At 39.0% G+C, this 22,621-nt stretch overlaps 1 protein-coding gene across 3 annotated transcripts in view; it reads right to left on the bottom strand.

Annotated features, from left to right (window-relative positions):
- EXOC6B (exocyst complex component 6B) overlaps positions 1 to 19,931 on the bottom strand; it is a 604,005-nt gene extending 584,074 nt beyond the window's left edge. For 2 of the 3 annotated variants that reach the window (XR_014315086.1, XM_082744030.1), the window contains exon 1: positions 19,499 to 19,754. Coding sequence is in view for 2 of the 3 variants with exons in the window: in XM_082744030.1 (XP_082600156.1) it covers positions 19,499 to 19,611 (113 nt within the window). In the remaining variant the exon portion in view is untranslated. Of the gene's footprint in view, positions 1 to 19,498 lie in introns of all 3 variants that reach the window. The other variant, XM_082744029.1, reaches the window with a different exon arrangement.
- Positions 19,932 to 22,621: the final 2,690 nt, after the last annotated feature.

Raw genomic sequence — 22,621 nt, 5'->3', positions numbered from 1 at the left:
ACATTACATTAGAGATTACTCACATCAGTACTCTAAGCTCCTATACCTCAAGAACCTAAAGAGTCTTTTAATTTAAAAGATAAGCAGCAGGAAGGAAATAATAAAGGGCAGAAATTAATAAAATTAAAAACAGAAAAATAGAAAAAACTCAATGAAAAAATCTGGTTCTTTGAAAAGATAAATAAAATTGGCAGACATGTAACAAAGGAAAAAAAGAGAAGATACAAATTACCAATATAAGGAATGAAAACAGAGATATCACCACACAGCATCAAAAAGATAAGAGAGGACTCTTTTAACATAAATTTGACAACTTGGATAAAATAAAACAATTCCTAGAAAATCACAAACTATCACAATTCACTCAAATACAAAATAGCAAGCAATTAATATAGCCCTAGAACTACGAAAATAATGAATTTGTAATTAAAACTATCCCAAAAAAAGGAATCTTCAGACCTACTATGGTTTCACTGGAGAATTCTATAAAATATTTAAAGCGGAATTAACATCAATTCTAAAATCTCTTCCAGAAAATAACTTTAGGAAGCTAGTTTTGCCCTACTATCAAAACCAGAAGACAGGGGACGCCTGGGTGGCTCAGTTTGTTACGCAGCTGCCTCCGTCTCAGGTCATGATCCCAGTGTCCTAGGATGGAGTCCCACATCGGGCTCCTTGCTCAGCAGTGAGCCTGCATCTCCCTCTGCCTCTGCCTACTACTCTGTCTGCCTGTGCTCACTCTCTCTGACGAATAAATAAATAAAATCTTTAAAAAAAAAAAAGAAGACAGTAAATACATACACACATATGTGAACCTACAGACCAATAGCCCTCATAAACACAAAAATCCTTAAGAAATACAGATAGTCCCCAATTTACAATGGTTTGACTTACAATTTTTCATTTTCTACTCAATAGTCCAAAACAATATGCATTGAGTAGAAACCATAATTTAAATTTTGAATTGTGATCTTTTCACAGGCTAGTGATACACAGTACAATACTCACTCATGAATGTTGGGCAGAAACGGTGAGCTGCAGCTCCCGGTCAGAAACGAAATCATGAGTATAATTTACAACCACTCTGAACCCACAGTTGGGTTCAACTGAAATACTGTATTAAATATAGTATTCAATAAATTATATGAGAAATTAAGTAATTTATTATAAAATAAACTGTGAATTAGATGGTATTTCCCAACTGCCAGCTAATGTTAAATTTCCTGAGCATGTTTAAGGTAGGCTAACCTAAGCTATGATGTTAGGTAGGTTAAGTGTATTAAATGGATTTTCAACTTAAGGTATTTTCAATTTAAGACAGGTTCATCAGAACATAGCCCCATCATAAGTCAAGGAAGATCTGTACTGGCAAATAGAACTCAGCAGTACAAAAGAAATATACATGGGGCGCCTGAGTAGCTCAATCTGTTAAGTGTCTGCCTTCAGCACCAGTCATGATCCCAGGGTCCTGGGGTCGAGCCCCACATCAGGCTCCCCCCTCAGCAGAGTCTGCCTCTTTCTCTTCTTCTGCCCCTCCTCCTGCTCGTAATCTCTCTTTCTCTCTCAAATAAATACATAAAATCTTTAAAAAAAGAAAGAAAGAAATATACACAATGACTAAGTTAGGTTTATTTCAGAGAGGCAGGCTCATTCAATATTCAAAAATCAGTCAATTTAATTCACCAAGGTAAAGATGAAAAATCACATGAATATATAATCAATGCAGTAGAAGCACTGGACAAAATTCAACATTCTTTTATGATAAAATTCTCAGAAAAGAGGAATAGAAGGGAACTTTCTCAACTTCATAAAAAGCATCTGCAAAAACTTTAAAAGGCCATATTTACTGAGGGGAAACTGAATGCTTTCTAAGTTCAAGAAATAGGCAAAGATGTCCACTTTCACCAGTCTTATTCAACATAGTTCTAGAAGTTCTAGCCAGTGAAAGCAAATGAAAGAAAAGGCATACAGATCAAAAAAGAACTACACTGTCCCTATTTGTAGATGACACTATTATCTACATAGAAAACTCCAAGGAATCTACAAAAAAAAAAAAAAAAAAAAAAACTCCTATAGTAAGTTCAGCAGTCACAAAGCTACAAGATAAAAAATAATTATATATCAATATATTAGCAATGAACACGATGACACCAAAATTTTAAATATAATAAATATAACACCATTTACAATCACTTTTCTAACAAAACACATACTCACTTTGTATGTTAACCACTACACAATGCCAAAGAGATGAAGCCTAAGGAGAACTAAATACATTGAGAGACATTCCGTGCTTATGGACTGAAAGAGTCATGAAATAAAGATGCCAATTCTCTATAAAGGGATGTCAAGGCTTAATCTAATTCCTATCAACATCACAGGTATTTCTGTAGATATAGATAAGATTATTCTAAATTTTACATGAAAAAACAAAGGAATGAAATTAGCTAAAACTTTTGAAAAAGAAAATTAAAGTGGGAGGAATTAGTCTACCCAGTATCAAGAGAGTAATCAAGACTGATATTAGCAGAGGGACAGACCCATAAATCAACACGAAAGAGAGAACCTAGAAATAGACCCACACCAATAATGCCCAAGAAATCTGTTGTTGTTGTTGTTGTTGTTATTGTTGTTTTAGAGAGAGAGAAAGAGCAAGCACAAGTTGGGGTGTGGATGGGCTGACGGAAAGAAGAGAATCTTAAGCAGGCCCCATGCCCAAAGCAGAACCCCATGCAGGGCTGATCTCACAACCTGGAGATCATGACCACAGTCGAAATCAATAGTGAAACACTTAGGGGCACCTGGGTGATGCAGTCAGTTAAGCCACAGACTCTGGATTTCAGCTCAGGTCCTAATCTCATGGGTCATGATATCAAACTCCACACTGGGCTCTGAGCTCAGCAAAGAGTCTGCTTGGGATTCTCTCTCCCTCTCCCTCTTCCTCTGCCCTTCCTGCTCATGCTCTCTCCCTAAAAATAGACAAATCTTAAAAAAAAAAAAAAAAAAAGTCAGATGTTTAACCCACTGAGCCACGCAGGTACCCCCCAAGAAATTCTGAAAAAGGTACAAAAGCTGCTCAGTAGGGCAAACACAACCTTTTCAATAAATGGTACAAACTAGAGCAACTGGCCATCCACAGGCAAAAACAAAATCTTTGAAATTAAGACTCACTCCTTACACAAAAGTTACAAAATTACAAAAATTAACTCAAAACGGATCACAGATGTTACATTTTAGTACCATAAAACTTTTAGGGGAAAAAAAATGGGAGAAAGTCTTCAAGATCTAGGGGTAGGCAAAGTTGTTAGAATTGACACCAAAAGCATGATTCATACAAGGAAAAATTGATCAATTAGACCTCATCAAAATTAAAAACTTCAGATCTGCAAGAGATCCTGTTAAGAGAGTGGAAAGACAGGCTATAGAGTGGAATAAACTACCTGCATACCACATATCAACAGAAGACTAGTATCTACAATACATCCAGAATTTTGAAAAACTCAACCTTAAAAAAAAAACACATCTAATTAGAAAATGGGCAAAAGACATGAAGAGGCAATTCAATAAAGTGGATATACATATGGCAAATAAGCATATGAAAATATGTTCAATATAATTAGCAATTGGAGAAATGCAAATTAAAACCACAATGAGATATTACTATACATGTTATCAGAATAACTAAAATACAACAGTGACAATACCAAATGCTAGCAAGGATCTGAAGAAACTGGAACCCTCACACACTGCTGCTGGGAATGTAAAATGGCAAAGACAGTTTGGAAAATAAGTTTGGCAGTTCCTCGAAAAGTTAAACATAGAGTTAGCATATGCCCCAGCAATTCCACGCCTAGGTATACACCCAAAAGAAATGAAAACATATGTGCACACAAAAACCTTTACACAAATGTTTATAACAGCTTTACTTTTAATAGTCAAAAACGGGAAACAACCCAGATCTGCTTCAATGGGTGAGTAACTCAACGAACTGTCGCATAGCTATCCCACGGAATACTACTCAGCAATAAAAAGGAACAAACTATAGATACACCAGCTGGGATGAGTCTCCAGGGAATTAAAGCTGAGTGAGAAGTGCCAATTCCATAAACTTACATATTGTATGATTCCATTCATATAACATTCTTGAAATGACAAAATTACAGAAATAGAGGACAGATTAGTGGTTGTCAGGGGCTAAGCAGGAATGGAGACAAAAAAAAAAGTGGTTGTATCTGTAAAAAGGCAATGTAAGGGATCCCCGTAGTGATGGCAGTATTCTAAATCTTGACCTTGAAGACATAATGTCAATATCTTGGTCATAATAGTGTACTACAGTTTTGCCAAATGTTACTTCTGTAGGGGTAAAAGTACAAGGGATCTGTGTATTATTTCTTAAAACTGCACATGAATCTATAACTATCTCAAAATGAAAATTTTTATTTTAAAAGAGCAAATAATGTATATAGTCACAGCCACATTTACCATTTAAAATGCTTTAATAGCCTATTTTTCTTTGGATTTCAAAAGCTCTTCTCATTTCACTTTCCTCTTATTTTTTCTACTCCAATGCCAAAAGATCATCATTGTACACTTCTTCCTCACAAATGTCAAGAAATTCTTCTACCTCATCAAAAACAAGTCACTTGGCTAGTTCCCTTATTTCTTTCCTTTTTTTAAAATATGTTACACAAAATGTCTTCCCAAAATCAAACTTCATACCAAAAATGTTTCGTAACACAGATTCAGTCAACCTTGATGACTGCTGTTTTTACTCATTCCTATTGCTTGAGAAGGTTACATTTTATATCAATACCTTTAGAATTTTATTTTTTATTGGCAGTAGAGCTATCCCAGCAAGTAAAAGTTAGCTGCACTGTGGTAATTCTTGTTTGCTTAGATGTTTCACTGAACAATATGTGTTTTAAAGCTCCAAATTACAGGAAATAGAAGGGGAGGGGTACAAAAACAAAAAGCAAGCACAAATATGAAGAAAGAAACAAAGGTACAATTTTGAAAGAGAAAAACAAAGAAGCAAGTTGCAAAAATAGAGCTATTAAGAACAACAGGAGTAAAGACACCTGGCTTACAACATATTACAAGATGTCAATGCTCCACTAGATAATATAGTGCCAAAAGATGTACTTTTGTCAGAGTTTGTCATGTTCCAAGTATATAAAAGCACAATTTAAATCAGAAGCCCAGGGGCACCTGGGTGGCTCAGTGGGTTAAAGCCTCTGCCTTCAGCTCAGGTCATGATCCCAGGGTGCTGGGATGGAGTCCCACATCAGGCTCTCTGCTTAGCAGGAAACCTGCTTCCCCATCTCTCTGCCTCTCTGCCTACTTGTGATCTCTGTCTGTCAAATAAATAAATAAAATCTTTAAAAAAAAAAAAAAAAAGAAACAAACAAACAAAATTAGAAGCCTGTGTTACTCCACAACTTCTTAATCAAAAACAAATACAGCAAAAGAGCGTATTTTTAAGCCAAATCATCATTTTTAGCAAATGGCCTTCATCATTTATCTAACATACAAGAGAATATTTATCTAGCATTCTCAACACTGGAAGCATCTAAAAATTCAAAAAACGATAAAATTGTTTTTAAAAAAAAGTTTGTTATTGTTGTCATTGTTTTTACTTTTGCTTTAATCCATTGATCAATTTGGATTAACAAACCACAGTGACTAAAGGTAAATTCACTCCAGTGCAAGGTACATATTAACGTGATTATCTTCAAGACTGAAAGGCAGGCAGGTATATGTAAGAGTTCCAATCCATACGGATCATCACAAATCACATTAAGGTAATCTAGTTGGTTGTACTATGAGAGATCTTGTTCACTTGGATGTTACACCAGATAATGTATATTTCAAAGTTCTAAATTTTAGTTATACAAAGATGTATCACATGTTTAAGTTTCTTTATCAATCAGGCACCTGGGTGGCTCAGTCAGTTAAGCATCTGCCTTGGGCTCAGGTCATAATCCCAGGGTCTTGGGATCAAGCCCCTCATTGGGCTCCCTGCCCAGCGGGGAGTCTGCTTCTCTCTCTCCCTCTGCCCCCCCCCCCAGCTTCTGCTCTCTCTCTAGCTCACTCTCTCTCAAATAAATAAATAAAATCTTCTAAAAAATTTATTTTACTATTCATTATGCTCTTGGAGTTACATATTTCAATTTTTTCTTAATTTATAAACCTAGAACAGGATAGGTTCCAGGTAAATAACCTCCTTAGTGAGGCATACATTTTCTAGACAGTATATTCCAAGTTCTACAGCTTAAGGCAAACATCTATGGTTATTTTATTCATTGGCAATTTTTTTAAATGGCCAAGGTGGGTTGGTTGTTTTTTAACATACAATTTAAGATTATTCCAAATAAAATCATTGTGGATTTAACAGCATTTATTTCAGTGCTAGAACACATCCCAAATTACCTCTAAGGAAGAATCTTAGCCCTATCATTGGATACTTCCACTCTACTTCTTCTGGAGGAATAAGGTGGCTTTTATCAACCTCCTCAACTTTCATAAAAAGGTATTAATCTAACCCACAGCTAATTTATTTACTTTTAAAGCATATATAGCTCTGGCTTAATTAAAAACATAGGCAAGTGATGCATTCAGAAAAATGGCCAAAAAATACATGACCTTGAACTTACTGATACTCTTTAACTATCAAAAACCTTGACTATTAAAAGTAGTACTTCTGAAGAATTAAACAACATATATGCAATGTATATAATCTTCCACATCAGAAATCAGGGAGACTGGGTACATATGCATTTTACTAAGGAAAGGGAGATAGAGTTTATAAGTTTCTCAAAGTGATCAATGATCAAAAAATAAAAGGGCAGGGGGATAATGCACTTTCAACTTCCACTGTAGGTATTATAAAATCTATGCCTTTTTAAGCCAAGACTAGCAGAGAACTGAATTCCTTTGGCTCCCTAAAGATCTGCCTTTACTAAATTGTATTTTGGTTATGCCATATGCTTTCACTAAAGGACAATATAAGAAACAGCCTGTTACATATTGCTGCATTTACTATATGGATATTAAAGTTACATTATACAGGGCCTTCTTTGTGAGGACATATGGGAGAAACAGTTCTCTGGTCTTACTCCGAATCAAGAATTGCTATGCTTCTCTTTAAGTAACTACTTTTTAATTTTACAACACCATAACTCAAATAACAGAGCATGTCTCTTTTTTGCACTAGCTGCTGGAAAGCCTAGAGCCAAACTGATGGTCTACCTCTAGAAAATGTACAGACCTTCAAATATGAATCTTTTAATTGCTCTCTCTTGACTTCATAGTCTTCCTACCTTTGTTTTCGCACCATTTTTGATGTATCTATTATGTGTGCTTTTTAAACCATGTAGATTTTTTTTATTTTTTTTTAAGATTTTATATATTTATTTGACAGAGAGATCACAAGTAGGCAGAGGGGCAGAGAGAGATGGGGAAGAAGCAAGCTCCCTGCTGAGCAGAGAGCCAGATGCGGGACTCCATCCCAGGACCCTGAGATCATGACCCGAGCTGAAGGCAGAGGCTCAACCCACTGAGCCACCCAGGCACCCAAATCATGTAGATTTTTAGAAATTGTCTAGTTCCTTTCTAGAACAAGGCAAGGAGAAAACCAGAGAAAAAGAGACAAAAAACAGTCAGCTGTCAATTAACCAGAATAAGAGAAAGCTGGTCAGATGTGGCAGAAATATTAAGTTACCTGCAGTTTAGGGGAAAACATTTACCATTCTGCAAACATCTAGAAATGGAAAATATAATATAAATATAATTTATAGATACACATCACAAAGTGCTTTTTAAAAATAGCCAAAGTATTAAAATATTTCATTACTGTTATCCCTGATCTCTCCTCCATTCGAATATTGGAACAAAGTTCATGCAATACTGGTAAGTCTTTGAACAAACTGTTGTCTTTGTTTTCTAAACACTCCAGCAGATACTACTTTAAAATGGCTTTACTCTTTTTCCACCAGCCACAGCACAAATCTCTAAGAAATAGCCTATTAATAATCACCTTGGTGGGATGCCTGGGTGGCTCTGTGGGTTAAAGGCTCTGCCTGCTCGGGTCATGATCCCAGGGTCCTGGGATCGAGTCCTGCATCTGGCTCTCTGCTCAGCGGGGAGCCTGCTTCCCCTTCTCTCTCTGCCTGCCTCTCTGCCTACTTGTGAAATAAACAGTCTGTCAAATAAATAAATAAAATCTTTAAAAAATAATAATAATAATCACCTTGGGTCTCACGTGTTTAAGATCAGCTCTGTGTGCAACTCGTCTTTGATTTTTACTAAGTCTTCCCTTCGCCTCCACCAACTATCTCTGCTGCTTCCCCCAATCAAATTTACAATGTCATCATTGCTCAGCATCTCAACCCCAAATCACAAATTTCATAGGTAAGCCTATGAAAGGTAGGTAAGCACTAATTTTATTTATTCAAGTTGTCTTCAGCTGAAAGCTTTGTTATAGTATATGATTAAGTCAATTATTATTTCATTAGCAAATACTCCACATTATCAACTTTGATGATGTAAAGAATCAGAAAATCTTTGCTTTCCTCAACAACCTAATTGATATTCACATATATCATATCCCAAACTAAAACTATGTCACAAACATCATCTAAAATTCTAAATATACTAGTTGTACTGATGCCAGAAATTATATAAACATGTGAAGAGATGTCGTAATACCTTAAGGTCAAGAATTTACTAAAATGTTGACAACCTCTGATTCATAACAATTTTATTTATATATAAAGAGCCTTACCTAATGTTACTGCATTTCCCCAGAAGTCTTCTGATTTCAAATTATCAATCTCCTGATACAAGTTATTTTTTAAAGATTTTATTTATTTATTTGTGAGAGAGAGAGAGCACAAGTCAGGGAGGAAGGAAAAGCAAACTCCCCACCGAGCAGGGAGCCTGATGCAGGGCTGGATCCCAGGACTCTGGGATCATGACCTGAGCCAAAGGCAAAGGCTTAACCAACTGAGCCACCCAGGCGCCCAGATACAAGACTTTTTTTTTTTTTTTAAGATTTTATTTATTTTATTTGACAGACAGAGATCACAAGTAGGCAGAGAGGCAGGCAGAGAGAGAGAGGAGGAAGCAGGCTCCTTGCTGAGCAGAGAGCCCAATGAAGGGCTCGATCCCAGGACTCTGGGACCAAGACCTGAGCCGAAGGCAGAGGCTTTAACCCACTGAGCCACCCAGGCGCCCCAAGATTTTTCTTTTAATTCTTTTAAAATTTCTGCTTATTTACATCTCTTTACAACTAAAATAAAGTTTGAAGTTTTCATTCCTTAAAAAACAATGGTTTCTTTGTTTTAATAACCAAAATTTACTGTGCTCTGTATACCCCTGGTGTATTTAAGCAAAGCATAACAACAAAAGGTTCTTTACTGATGCTGTGAAACCAAAGGAAAGTAAGCAAAGGATATAGACAGTACACACACACACACACACAGATAATACAACATATGAAGAGATGTTCACTCATAGTGAAAGTACAAATGGAAACTACAATGAAATACCCTTTAATATTTATCATGCTGACAAAAAAATCAAGTCTAATACAGACTTTATGGAAAAAACTATGGAGAAATAAGCAATATAGATTGCTAGAGGGAAAGCAATATAGTCCAACCCCTTAAGAGTGTAATACCTACCAAATTACATATACATTCACCAGTTTACTCAGCAATCATTCTCTTTTTTTTTTTTAAGAATTTTTTTAAAGATTTTATTTATTTATCTGAAAGAGAGAAAGCAAGCATGAGCTGGGAGAGGGGGCAGAGTGGGCAGGAGAGGACCCTGAGATCATGATCTGAGCCAAAGTCAGACACTTAACCAGCAGAGCCACCCAGACACGCACATCCCCAGAAATCATTCTTCTGGGAATCCACCCTAAAGTATAAAGTATGAAAAGTACAATAAGAAATAACAAATGGGGGGGCGCCTGGGTGGCTCAGTGGGTTAAGCCACTGCCTTCGGCTCGGGTCATGATCTCAGGGTCCTGGGATCGAGCCCCGCATCGGGCTCTCTGCTCAGCAGGGAGCCTGCTTCCCTCTCTCTCTCTCTCTCTGCCTGCGTCTCCATCTACTTGTGATTTCTCTCTGTAAAATAAAATAAATAAAATCTTTAAAAAAAAAAAAAAGAAAGAAATAACAAATGGGGGGGTCCTCCCCCTCTGTCTCTCCCCTCCCTTCACACACACACACATTCTTTCTCTTAAAAAAAATTTAAAGTGGGGCGCCCGGGTGGCTCAGTGGGTTAAGCCGCTGCCTTCGGCTCAGGTCATGATCTCAGGGTCCTGGGATCAAGTCCCGCATCGGGCTCTCTGCTTGGCAGGGAGCCTGCTTCCTCCTCTCTCTCTCTCTCTGCCTGCCTCTCTGCCTACTTGTGATCTCTCTCTGTGAAATAAATAAATAAAATCTTAAAAAAAAAAATTTAAAGAAATAAATGACGAATGTTCAAGGTTAATCATTGCTGCCTTATTTTGTCCAACAAAAGACTAGAAATAACCCCACTATACATAAATAGGGGACTGGTTGAATGATTGGTGGTAGATTCACATAATGGAATGCTATGTAGCTGTAAAAAGTAAAGAAAACCTCTGCATACAGGTATGGACAGCTCTCCAAAAGATATTGTTGAGCTGCAGAACTGGCTAGACAGCATACTACTTATCGTGTGAAAAGGGGAGAAAAAAAAATTATAAATGCTTATATCTGCATTAAGAACATAATGAAAGAATAAATAACAAACTAATAAAATGGGGAAATAGAGGGAATGGGAGAAAAAATTAAATAAATATTTCAAATCCAGACAAATAAAGATAATTCATCTATTCTCTTTTTATTTTCAACATTATATTTCCAGGAGATCAGTCTCACAGCATTATATATTGGATCTGATAACTAATAAACTCTTGGTATTCACCAAAGGAATGACTGCCAAATACTGTCCTCCCACTTAACTTCTCTTTGTGACTATTAATGTTTGTGTGGTTTGAATCTAATTAATCAGATGACACATCAGAATAAACTTCCACTGGAAGAACTTCAATGAAAATTTCTGTTTATTTAGCTCAAATAAAATCAGACACAGAGTCCACTGCTAACTGAACCACATCAGTACTGTCTTATCAGCTACAAGAGGGTTTTTTCAGTTACTCATTTTTCTAACTTGCTTAACAATTCAATTATGTTATTAAAATAAAATATAACTTCTCTTTATCAAACCACAAAAAAGTCATTCTCCTACTCCCTATGGTAATGAAACCTATTTAATGCTACCCACTCCCTTTTCCCCAAATGCACAGTTCTAATTTTCTGAATGCTAAGCTTTATTTACACAATGTGCCCTTAGGTTATAATATTTTAATCACTAGATTTATCATACTAAAATTTGCAAACTTTTAACAACACAACACAAAATACAAAACTGATTTTAGGGGACAATTATTTTAGATTACACTTCTGATTGATAGTTAATCTACAAATCAGTTAATCAACCCCCACATAATTAACAGTTTGTGGTAAAATTCTTGTATTCTACTCATTCAATAAATACTTATTGAACACCAACTGTACACCAGGCACTCGTTCAGGTTCCCAGGATACAGCAGCAAAGAAAGAAAGAAAATCTCTCCCCTCCTAGAAAATCAATTTTGATGCAAGAGCCTATATGTCAAGCAGGAATTTAAGTGCTATGAAGAAAAATAAAGTTCCTCACCCTTTACTCCCTATCCCAATAAATGGCAACGACATACACTCAGTTACTTAAGCAAGAGCCTTGGAATCATCCTTGATTCTTTTTTCTTTAAATTTCATAATTAATCCAACATTTTGGTTCTACTTTCTTTTTTTTAAAATTTATTTATTTTTATTTAAATTCAATTAACATACAAAGTATTATTGGTTTCAGAAGTAGTGGTCAGTGATTCATCAGTCTTATATAACACCCAGAGCTCATTACATCCTGTGCCCTCCTTAATGTCCATCACCCAGTTACCCCATTCCCCCACCCCTCTTGGCTCCACTTTCAAAATATATTTCAGGGCGCCTAGGTGGTCCAGTGGGTTAAAGCCTCTGCCTTCGGCTCAGGTCATGATCTCAGGGTCCTGAGATTGAGTCCCACATTGGGCTCTCTGCTCAGCAGGGAGCCTGCTTCCTCCTCTCTCTCTGCCTGCCTCTCTGCCTACTTGTGATCTGTCTGTCAAATAAATAAATAAAAATATTAAAAAAAAATAGATATATATATATATATTTCAGATCCAGCTTCTCTTACCACCTCCTCCCAAAACTTCATTACATGCCACAGCCACCTCTTGCCTCTCATTACTGCAAATACCCCTTGACCGACTTCCCTCTTTCCTCTCTTACTCCATCTCCGCATAGCACCCAATATTCCTTGTTTAACCTAAGTTAGAGCATGTGACTCTGCTGCTCAAAACGTTCCTGTACCTTTTTCTTAGCCTACATGATCTGGACTCAGACTGATCTACCAATGCCTCCCACCTCTATGCTTCTCCTGAGGGCTTTCACACTGAACGGTACCCTCTGTCCAGAAAAGACTTCTGGAGAGCCACATGGCTTGCTCCTTCACTATAGTCAAGCCTTTGCCAGAGCACCTTTTCTAAACACCTAGTAGAAAACAATACCCAACTGTGTGTAACACTAGTCACTAAACACGATTACTCTGTGTATTTGTTTGCTTGTTTATTCTGTGAGTGTTCCACAAGAGTGTAATGTCCATAAGGGCAGGAACTCATCTGTTTTGTTCCCTGCTGTACCCCAGAGCTGAGAAGAGTATCTGGTGCATAAAAGTTGCTCAATAAATATTTGTTGAACGAATAAAGCCACTAAAATGATATAGCTCTATAATATGTAACCATGGATGTAACTATATAAACACATTAACTGAAAAACCAAGATAAAACATGATAGTACTCTTGTAATACCTAATGAAATAAAATGCATACAGAAAAAGTTAAAAAGAAATACGCAAACACAAGAGTTTTGACAGGCTGGTAGGATTAAGTTTTTGTTGTTGGTTTCTTCTACCTTTCCTAAAAGTCATCTAACATTTAGAACTAAAATATAAAACTGTTGCTTTTAAAAGGGAGCTATTATTAAAAATAAGCAATCACCAATGAGAGATCGTATCTTTCCCCTCACTGATTGTCAAGGAGGATTATATTAGAATCATTGGAGGGGCTTTTATAACTGTTTCCTAATCTGCTCCTCCATTCTCCACTCCATCCCAAAATAATTATTTGATGGGTCTGATTACTGATCATTATTATGTCCCTCAAAGAGGTGAGTACAGGGGCGCCTGGGTGGCTCAGTGGGTTAAAGCCTCAGCCTTCGGCTCAGTCATGATCCCAGGGTTCTGGGATCCAGCCCCACATCAGGCTCTCTGCTCTGTGGGGACCCTGTTTCCCCCTCTCTCTCTCTTTGCCTGCCTCTCTGCCTACTTGTGATCTCTGTCAAATAAATAAATAAAATCTTAAAAAAAAAAAAAAAAAAGAGGTGAGTACAGGGGTGTCTGGGTGGCTCAGTGGGTTAAAGCCCCTGCCTTCTGCTCAGGTCATGATCCCAGAGTCCTGGGATGGAGCCCCACATCGGGCTCTCTGCTCCGTGGGGAGCCTGTTTCCCCCTATCTCTCTCTCTGCCTGCCTCTCTGCCTACTTGTGATCTCTGTCTGTCAAATAAATAAAAAAAATTCTTAAAAAAAAAAAAGAGGTGAGTACAAACAAAGAAACAAAAAGGTGTAAGAACCATTAAACTAACATAACTCCCAAAACAGAAATACTTAAGTCCACAGAGCAAACTCAAAGGTAACAGGACAGAAGACGACTCACGCTGTCTGAGTAACTACCACATAGGAGGTACCCATGAAGAATACTTTATCTCCTGTTTTTTAAATACTGTTCCTGCAACGTACATGGTATCATCCCCATTTTAGCAGAAGAGAAAAATTTGCCCACTCAGGTGGTAAGTTGCTTAATAAAATAATTAATTGCTTAAAGAGGTCCATGCATGTGCAAATAATGATAACCTGTCATGAACCAAGGATTCTGCTTAACTGGTTTCTGCACAACTTAGGTAATAGGGGATGGCAGAGGATGGAAAACAAAGCCATGTAGCCAAAGGCACAAAAGCAGTAAATGAAGAAAACAGGGCCCCGTTTTTAATTACCAAATGACATTGAACAATACAGCAACTGAAAACATCCCAATTTGTTTTCTCTAAGAGACAGCTTTACAAAAAACTTAGCTAAATAAGCATGATAAAAAATTGTCCCTACACCAATAGTACAGGTTTGTAACAACAAAATATATAAAGCAACAGTCTCGAAGGAAAGCACAAGCAAAAAGAAATTTTAAAAGACAGACTGGACTACATAAAAATTAAACTTCTGTGCAGAAAATGATACCACCAAGAAAATGGAAAAACAACTCACAGAATGGAAGAAAGTATTTGAAAATCATATATCCGGTAAGAAACTTCTATCCAGAATATAAAAAGAACTCCTACAACTCAACAATAGAAAGACAACCCAATTAAAAACTGAGCAAAGGATCTGAATAGACCTTTCTCCAAAGAAGATAAACAAATGACTAATAAGCACATGAAAAGATTAGCCATTGGGGAAATGCAAATCAAAACTACAGTGAATTGCAGCTTCAAACCCACTAAGATACCTAATATTAAAAAAAAAAAAAAAAACATAACAAGTGGTGACAAGAATGTGGAGAAACTGGAACCCTCATGCATTGCTGGTGGGAACGTAAAATGGTACTGACACTTTAGAGAACAGTTTGGCAGGGGCGCCTGGGTGGCTCAGTCGATTAAGCGTCCGGCTCAGGTCATGATCTCAGGGTCATGAGATCAAGCCTGCAGTGGGCCCCATGCTGGATGGAGGCTGGCTGCTTACCTAGAAATTCTACTCCTAGGTATATACCCAAGAGAAGAGAATACATATGTCCACACAAAAATTAGTACAATCATGTTCACGGAAGCAGTGTTCTTTTTTTTTTTTTTTTTTAATTTTATTTATTTATTTGTCAGAGAGAGAGTGAATGAGAGCGAGCACAGGCAGACAGAGTGGAAGGAAGAGTCAGAGGGAGAAGCAGGCTCCCTGTGGAGCAAGGAGCCCGATGTGGGACTCGATCCCAGGACGCTGGGATCATGACCTGAGCCGAAGGCAGCCGCTTAACCAACTGAGCCACCCAGGCGTCCCGGAAGCAGTGTTCTAAAGCCCCAAATGGAAATAACCCAAATGTCAATCAACTCACGAATAAATAAAATGTGGTATACCCACACGATGGAATCCTACTCAACCATGAAAAGAAATGAAGTACTGACACAAGCTACCACATGGATGAGCCCTGAAAATATTATGCTAAGTCACTCACTCACACACACACACACACACACATACACACACACAGTACAGTTCCATCGATATGAAATGTCCAGAAGAGGCAAGTGCATAAAGACAAAAAGTTGTATTGCCTGGGGAGTGGGTAAAGAATGGAGAACGACTACTAATGGATGCTGAAGTGATAAAAATGTTCTAAATTAAATTATGGTAGTGGTTACACTATTCTGTGAATATACTAAAAACCAGTGAATTGTATACTTTAAAGGAGTAAACTATTTGCTGTATTAATTATATCTCAATAAAGCTATATTTTTAAAGGTTATATATTTCACTGTTACATTTAAAAGCTTAAAAACAAAATCTTAAATAGCAATTAAGGGATGCCTGTGGCTCAGTCAGTTAAGTGTATGCCTTCAGCTCAGGTCATAATCTCGTCCTGGGACTGAGTACTGCACTGGGCTCCTTTCTCAGCGGGGAGGCTACCTCTCCCTGTGTCTGCTGCTCTCCCTTGCTCTCTGACCAATAAATAAATAAATAATTTTTTTTAAAAGGCAATAAGACTGAATGTTAATTGCTAGTACCCAAAGAGCAAAATGAGGAAATGCTTTCTACTGAATAGTGTTATGAAAGAAGACTAGAAATAAGAGATGGGATTTGAAAAATGAAAATACAGAGCCATTGTTCATGAGTGATTTCTGATCAATATTTTAGTATTAGCACTACAGAAGAGGAATCAATATTATTTTAAAAATAAGACAGGCCCTGGGGCGCATGGGTGCCTCAGTTGGTTAAGCATCCAACTCTTGATTTCAGCTCAGGTCACAATCTCACAGAGATCAAGCTCCATGATGGGCTTAGCACTCAGCACAGATTCTGCTTGAGTCTCTCTCCCTCTGCCCCTCCTCCTGCTCATGCAGGCACTCTCTCTCAAAGAAATTAAATCTTTTTTTAAAAACTAATTAAAAATAAAAAAATTTTAAAAAGACGGGCCCCAATATCTTATGGGCCACTTTCCTCATCTGCAAAATTAGGACTTGCAGCTAACAAAATAATTTTTAAGAGGAAGATCGAAAAGAAAGAGATGGCTGCTTTCCCAAAAGAACGTGTTAGGCAACAGCCTCTGTATGCATGGATATGCTTGGGCCTTTCAGAATACAGTGAAAAAGGAGAGGCACTCCCTTATGATGTATGGGAACTGACTACCTTTGCATGCACTGTTCAAGATTAAAATAAGGAGAGTTATAAAATCAAAAAGTCAAGCCACTGTGGCTCCTCAAACAAAAATGGGTAAGATTGGAAGAAAAATTTGGTATCGCAGAAGGGAAAGAAAGCACGTAATGGTTCACAAGCAATAGCTGGAGAAGGAAAAGACTGTTTAGGCAGTGCATCTTCGTGGATTTTTGTAAGGAGCAGGAATTGTGGGGATGGGGCTGGGGATACTAATCTTGTATTTACCACAATTCACCATTTTCTTCTTTAGCTCCTCTTCCGTTACAAAACCTAGCTCAGGAACAGCTAAGAACCTGGTGCTTTAAAAATGCCACTCCAAAAGAGAGAAGAAATAGAAAGGACTATGAAAAGGGGTGGAGGAACTTGAGATGTACAGTTGAGCGGAAAGTTTAGGAACAGAGCCTACCACCGCCTTAATCAAACCTATGTAATAACTGTGATGGAAAAACTGGGGGACAGGGGGTGAGATCATCCCCTATGAATATGGGCAGAAACTACCCAGACTAAAGACAAAAAACAGTAGGTACTAGTCTTGCATTACAGGATGTTCAAGTGACTGAATCTTGGGGATGATAGTAAGATTTAGGGTTACCTGCAAAATACAGGATAAGGTCAAAAATGAAAAGTCCCTAACAATGATCCAGGGAGTCAGGAAAAGTAATAAAAACTTGTAGGACAGAGCAGTAGTTCTCAAACCTTTTTTTGTTTTTTAACCATGTCCCCTTAGGGCAAAAGATCCCATAATTCACCTACCCCCACAAAACCCCACCTTCTAGGGAAAAAAGAACTTGATGATAATAATGAAGCAAATCTGGGGGAGAATGAGTAACATATTTTAACCATAACGCATATAGCCTAAGTCAAGACACTAGAAAATTACAGGCCAAATAGATATGCCCTATGAATCAGTGGAGAGTTAACATAATAAATCACAACAAACTACACTGATAACACTAAATTAAAGTCACTTATCACAGAAACCAAGAACCACAGGAACTGAAAACCACAACCAACTCAAGACAATATTGATGGTGTTCTGATAAAGAATCCTTCCTAAAAACTATGGTAATCCCAACTGCTCCAGTAAGAAATTTGCTTGGCTCCAAACTGAAGCTCAGTGGCCAAATTTCTTAGTAAAATACTGAGACAGCATCTTCAGTATCTCCAGTAACATTCTGTGCCATAAAAAACCCAATGTTAATAACCATTAATAATGCACTTAGAATATGTTCATTATTATAGTATATTATATAATATATATTATATATGCTATATAATATATAGTATATATATTTATATTATCATATACTTTATATATTATATATCATACATATATGTATAATATATATTAGCATATAGAATAATGCACTTCTGTAGTTTTTATAAAAGATAATGAAATAAGGATCATTCACCCTTAAGAGCTCAAGAAAATGGAAAAAGAAAGTTATATGAAGGTCATGATCCCAGTGCAATAAGGGACAAAGGCAAACTACTCAGAATGGTCATGACCAGAGATGGCACAGAGGGAAGTAGGCTAACAATGTCCCCCGGAGAAGAAAGATGTGCAGGTGGAGACGAGGGGGAAAGCCTCCAGCTTTCTCCCCCTCCAAACACCCTTTCATTAGGCAACTCTCCCTATGGGAAAAAAGAAAAAAAGCATTGAGTAATAACTCCTTTTTTGAAGGTAGGTACAGTATCCCAAGACTGTACAAAATAGGTAGGAGAATTAACCATCTACTGATTGCATGGAGATCAGGAGGTACAACAGGAAGGATGAAGATGAGTTAGTTCCAGGGCACTAGTGAACAGAGGGGAAAGGGAAAGGTGATTTGAAATTGAATTTGGTGAGTAATTAACAGGAAGTACAGAGAGATGATAATCACCAACTGAGACATAACAACAGAGATTAAGAATGCAGACCCTGGGTCCAGGCAGCCTGAGTAGGAATCACTACTCCGCCACTTTTCCGTGTGACCTTGGGAAAGTCACTTAACATCTCTGTGCCTTATCTGTAAAATGAGGGTAATAATAAGACCCACCTAATAGGACTGTTCCGCGACTGAAATAAGTTTCATTTGTAAACTGCTTAATACAGTGTCTTGCACTGTACATAGTAAGTGGTGCCTAAGTTTTGATAAATACATGAAGTTGGGGTAGGTGGAGGTTTGACATCTACAAATAAAATGGGGATGAGGGGGCAAAGTGAGAGTATAAGGGGGTAGGCAAAAGGGTTAGTAACTTTTTCTCAACGATGAGGCTTCACCTTTGGAAAAGACTTCCTACTACCAGGGTTCAGCAAGTATCCGATCCCAGGAGAGGGGCGCGGGTTGACGGAAACTTCCTTCCTTCCAGGCCTAAGATTTTCAGAAACTCGTTTCTGAGAAGTGACTGTGATTTTAAAGAGGCACGAGTTTAACTTCCGATCATCAGACCGTGGGTGAATTTATGTTTTGTCTGTAAAGCAGGACCTGTGTCTAGGACTGGATGGAGTTGGAGTCCGAGGGGAAGGGTGATGTCCCCAGGGGGAAGATCTGCTAAGAGCCACCATCTGCCGGGCGCGCTCTAGTCGCCCAGCTCCGTACTAGCCTCGGAGGGAGAACCAAGACTGCCCCAGCCTGGAAGAAGGCAAGAGGAGACTCCAGAGTAACTGGGCTGTGGGCGCCGGCGATCGAGGAGGGACCCCATTGCGGGGCTGCGGAGGGAGACCCGCCTCGCCGAGAGTGGAGGTCGCTCGCTGGGATCCCCGAAGGGAGGGGCTGGCGCTGGCCCTGCGGGCGGACGGCCGGGCTCACAGCCCTGAAGGAGCCTGGCTCCTGTCCCGCCCGTGCCCGCCCATCGATGGCCCGGGTCCCCGGGGTACCTGAGGGTGGGCCCGATGCAGGCCGTGTCGGTGCTCTCGATCTCTCGCAGGATCCGCTCGTGCTCCGCGGCTGTCTCCAGGCTCTCCGCCTCCGCCATCTTACCCCGCTCCATAGACTGGGGGAGCCCCGCAGCGCGTCCCCTCCTTCGACTCTGCTCACCTTTCGCTCCCTCTCTCACCCTAGGCTCTAGAGCCTCCCCGGCCTCCGGCTACCCGCAGGGCGACCCCTCCCTCGGGCTCGGCACGCCCCCTTGCATCACCGCGTCGGCGTCCGTCACCCACCAACGCCTGCTGGGACTTGTAGTTTTCTGGGCAATGACCGACTGGGTCCTGCTCATTTATTCTTAGAATCCACAAATGCGTGTAGAAAACCCCACTATAAGCCAGGAACAGTTAACGACACCGCATGTGCAACGGTGACCAGCCCAGGCAATGGCACTGATTCTACAAATTCTTGTTTAAGACCCTTGCTACAAAGTGCGCAAGGTTCTGTACTCGCGAATAAGAAGAAAGAGGAATCTGGGTTTCTGCAGAAAGCAATCTTACACGCTCTCAGGGGGAGAAAGCTGGAGAATCCCCAAACTATGAAATAAGACAGAATGCGGCTGTGAGCCAGTTCTGAGAATCGAGTTCAGGGATCACTTCTGGCTGTGAAGGATTCATAGAAAGACTGGGCCTGGTAGTTTAAAAGGTGTGATTGGAAGGTGTTAGGAGCATCCAGAAACCTAACAAAAAAACTTTATATGCTCTGGTGTGTAGAGAAGTAGTAGTAAAAGATGGAACCACAAAGGTACCCTGAAGAGAAATACTGGGCTGATTTGTACTTTATTCTAATGGTTCCACCAGGCCAACAACTGACTGCATCAGAAGCACTTGGAAACATTTTTTTAATACAGACTAAAGGTCCTAAACTATCTGGACATTCTGATCCAGGCATTTGCATTTCAGAAATTCCCCACTTTAGAATTTCACAATCATATTTATCGATCACTACTTGAGCTTTTACGTAATACAGAGAATGGAAACCCACTGCAGGTTTTTCAGAGTGACACAATCAGAACCTTGGCATGAAATTTGATCAAGAACAAGTGTGTGATGTCTGCAAAGATAGAAAATTTAGATATGGCTGAACACTCTTAAGAATCTTAAGGCCTAGGGCGCCTGGGTGGCTCAGTGGGTTAAGCCACTGCCTTCGGCTCGGGTCATGGTCTCGGGGTCCTGGGATCGAGTCCCGCATCGGGCTCTCTGCTCAGCAGGGGGCCTGCTTCCCTCTCTCTCTGTCTCTGCCGGCCTCTCTGCCTGCTTGTGATCTCTGTCTGCCAAATAAATAAATAAAATCTTTATAAAAAAAAAAAAAAAAAAAAAAAGAATCTTAAGGCCTAAACACAGGAAGTAGCCATGAGAATGAAAGAGAGTGGAGAAATGGAAAAAAGCAGAATTGGCATGACTTACTAGATATGGGGATGGAAGACCTTGAGTATCACTCAAGGTTTGGAGCAGAGTGACTGGGAGAATGGTTTGCCATCAACAAAAAGGTGTGTAAGAACCACACTGGAAGCGGAGGGTAAATCATTTCTACTCCAGCTATATACCATGGAGTATTTATTATGTAATCATTAAAGAGAAAAAGAAAACACTCTATATTCAGATACAAAACTGTCTCCGAATTGTAGGATTGAGCTGGGAAAAGGCAAGACATGAAACAGTATACAGAACATGTTTTTATTTTATCTGAAAAGAAAAAAAAAAAATATATATATATATATATATGCTTATATATGCTTGAAATATGACATAGAACATCTCTGGAAAGATTCCCAAGGAGCACCTGCGTGGCATAGTTGGTTAAGCGTCTGACTCTTGCTTTCGGCTGAGGTTAATGATCTCAGGGTCCTGGGATCGAGCCCCACAATGGGCTTTTCAATCAGCATGGAGTATGCTTGAGATTCTCTCTCCCTCTCCTTCTGCCCCTCCCATTCATGCTCTCCCTCTCTCAAATAAATAAATAAATCTTAAAAAAAAAAAAAAAACTATTAACAGTAGTGGCAGCCAGAAGCAGGATTGGAAGGAAAGGGCCTGAAGTAAGAGAAAGGTCATCTTTAATTATGAATGCACTTTTGGAATTCTTTCCCTTGTGCATATATTGCTTTTTTTCCAATAAAGTAGTAGTTATTAACTGAAAACACATTTTTAAAAGTACAAAAACCAACAGAAAGGAGAATGAGTTACAAGTCCTAGCATTTGCCAAGAACTGAGTAAGTTGCTAAACCTGTCTGTTTCTTGATAATCTCTGCCTGTCCTCATTTTATTTAATTACTCATGCTTAAACAATCCCAGACAGATGTAGGAGAGGCAGGGAAAGTATGGAGCCTTTCATATTTCTAAAGATCTCTTGAGATATATGACAGAAGGTCCCTTCAGACACGCATTTGAACATCTCACTCAGCAAAAAACTTTTGTCCATTACAGGAAGCCGACTGGTACGTAGACCAGATATGTATAGTAGTGATTAAAGTAGCTTCCGCTGCTGTCAGCTGCTTTTTTGAGCCCTGGCAGAATCCAGAAATCTCACACATGACCAACAAGGGTGTCTGGAGCAACGGGTGTACAAAGCTCCAGTGAAGACGGCCTGCCTGATGGAAGTGGCTCTGACTAGAGAGGATGTCAGGTCAGCGTGGAATGACCAGACAAGCACTCAACTGAGAGTCAGAGGGCCTTTAATCCAGTCCCAGCACTGGCAGTTAAACTGTACAGAGAATTTTCTGAGCGCCAGGCATAATACACAAAGTAAGCACTTCACCTACATCACTGAATTCTTACATTAATCTTTCACAGTAGACATTGTGTGTTCCATTTCACAGATGAGAAAGCTGGTAGATTATAAAGCTAAGGTAATACTTCAAGTCTCGCGGCTAGTAAATGTTGAAACGGATATTCGAACTGAGGTCCCATTGCCCATTTCCTGATCATCCAGCCAGACCGTCCCACCCACACCCCCCACTGCCGTGAGTGGCTTGTAAAAGCTGACACAAATCATTCTGTCTGCATCCATGTTACTGGCATGGATTGCATAATTTCTCAGCCCCCTTCCAAATCGCCCTGAAGGCCTCTTCACAGAACTAC

The sequence above is a fragment of the Mustela nivalis genome (genome assembly GCF_964662115.1).
Source record: "Mustela nivalis genome assembly, chromosome: 8".
NCBI lineage: Eukaryota > Metazoa > Chordata > Mammalia > Carnivora > Mustelidae > Mustela > Mustela nivalis.
Note: the sequence above shows the minus strand (reverse complement) of the source record. Positions and strands in the feature narration are given on the sequence as shown.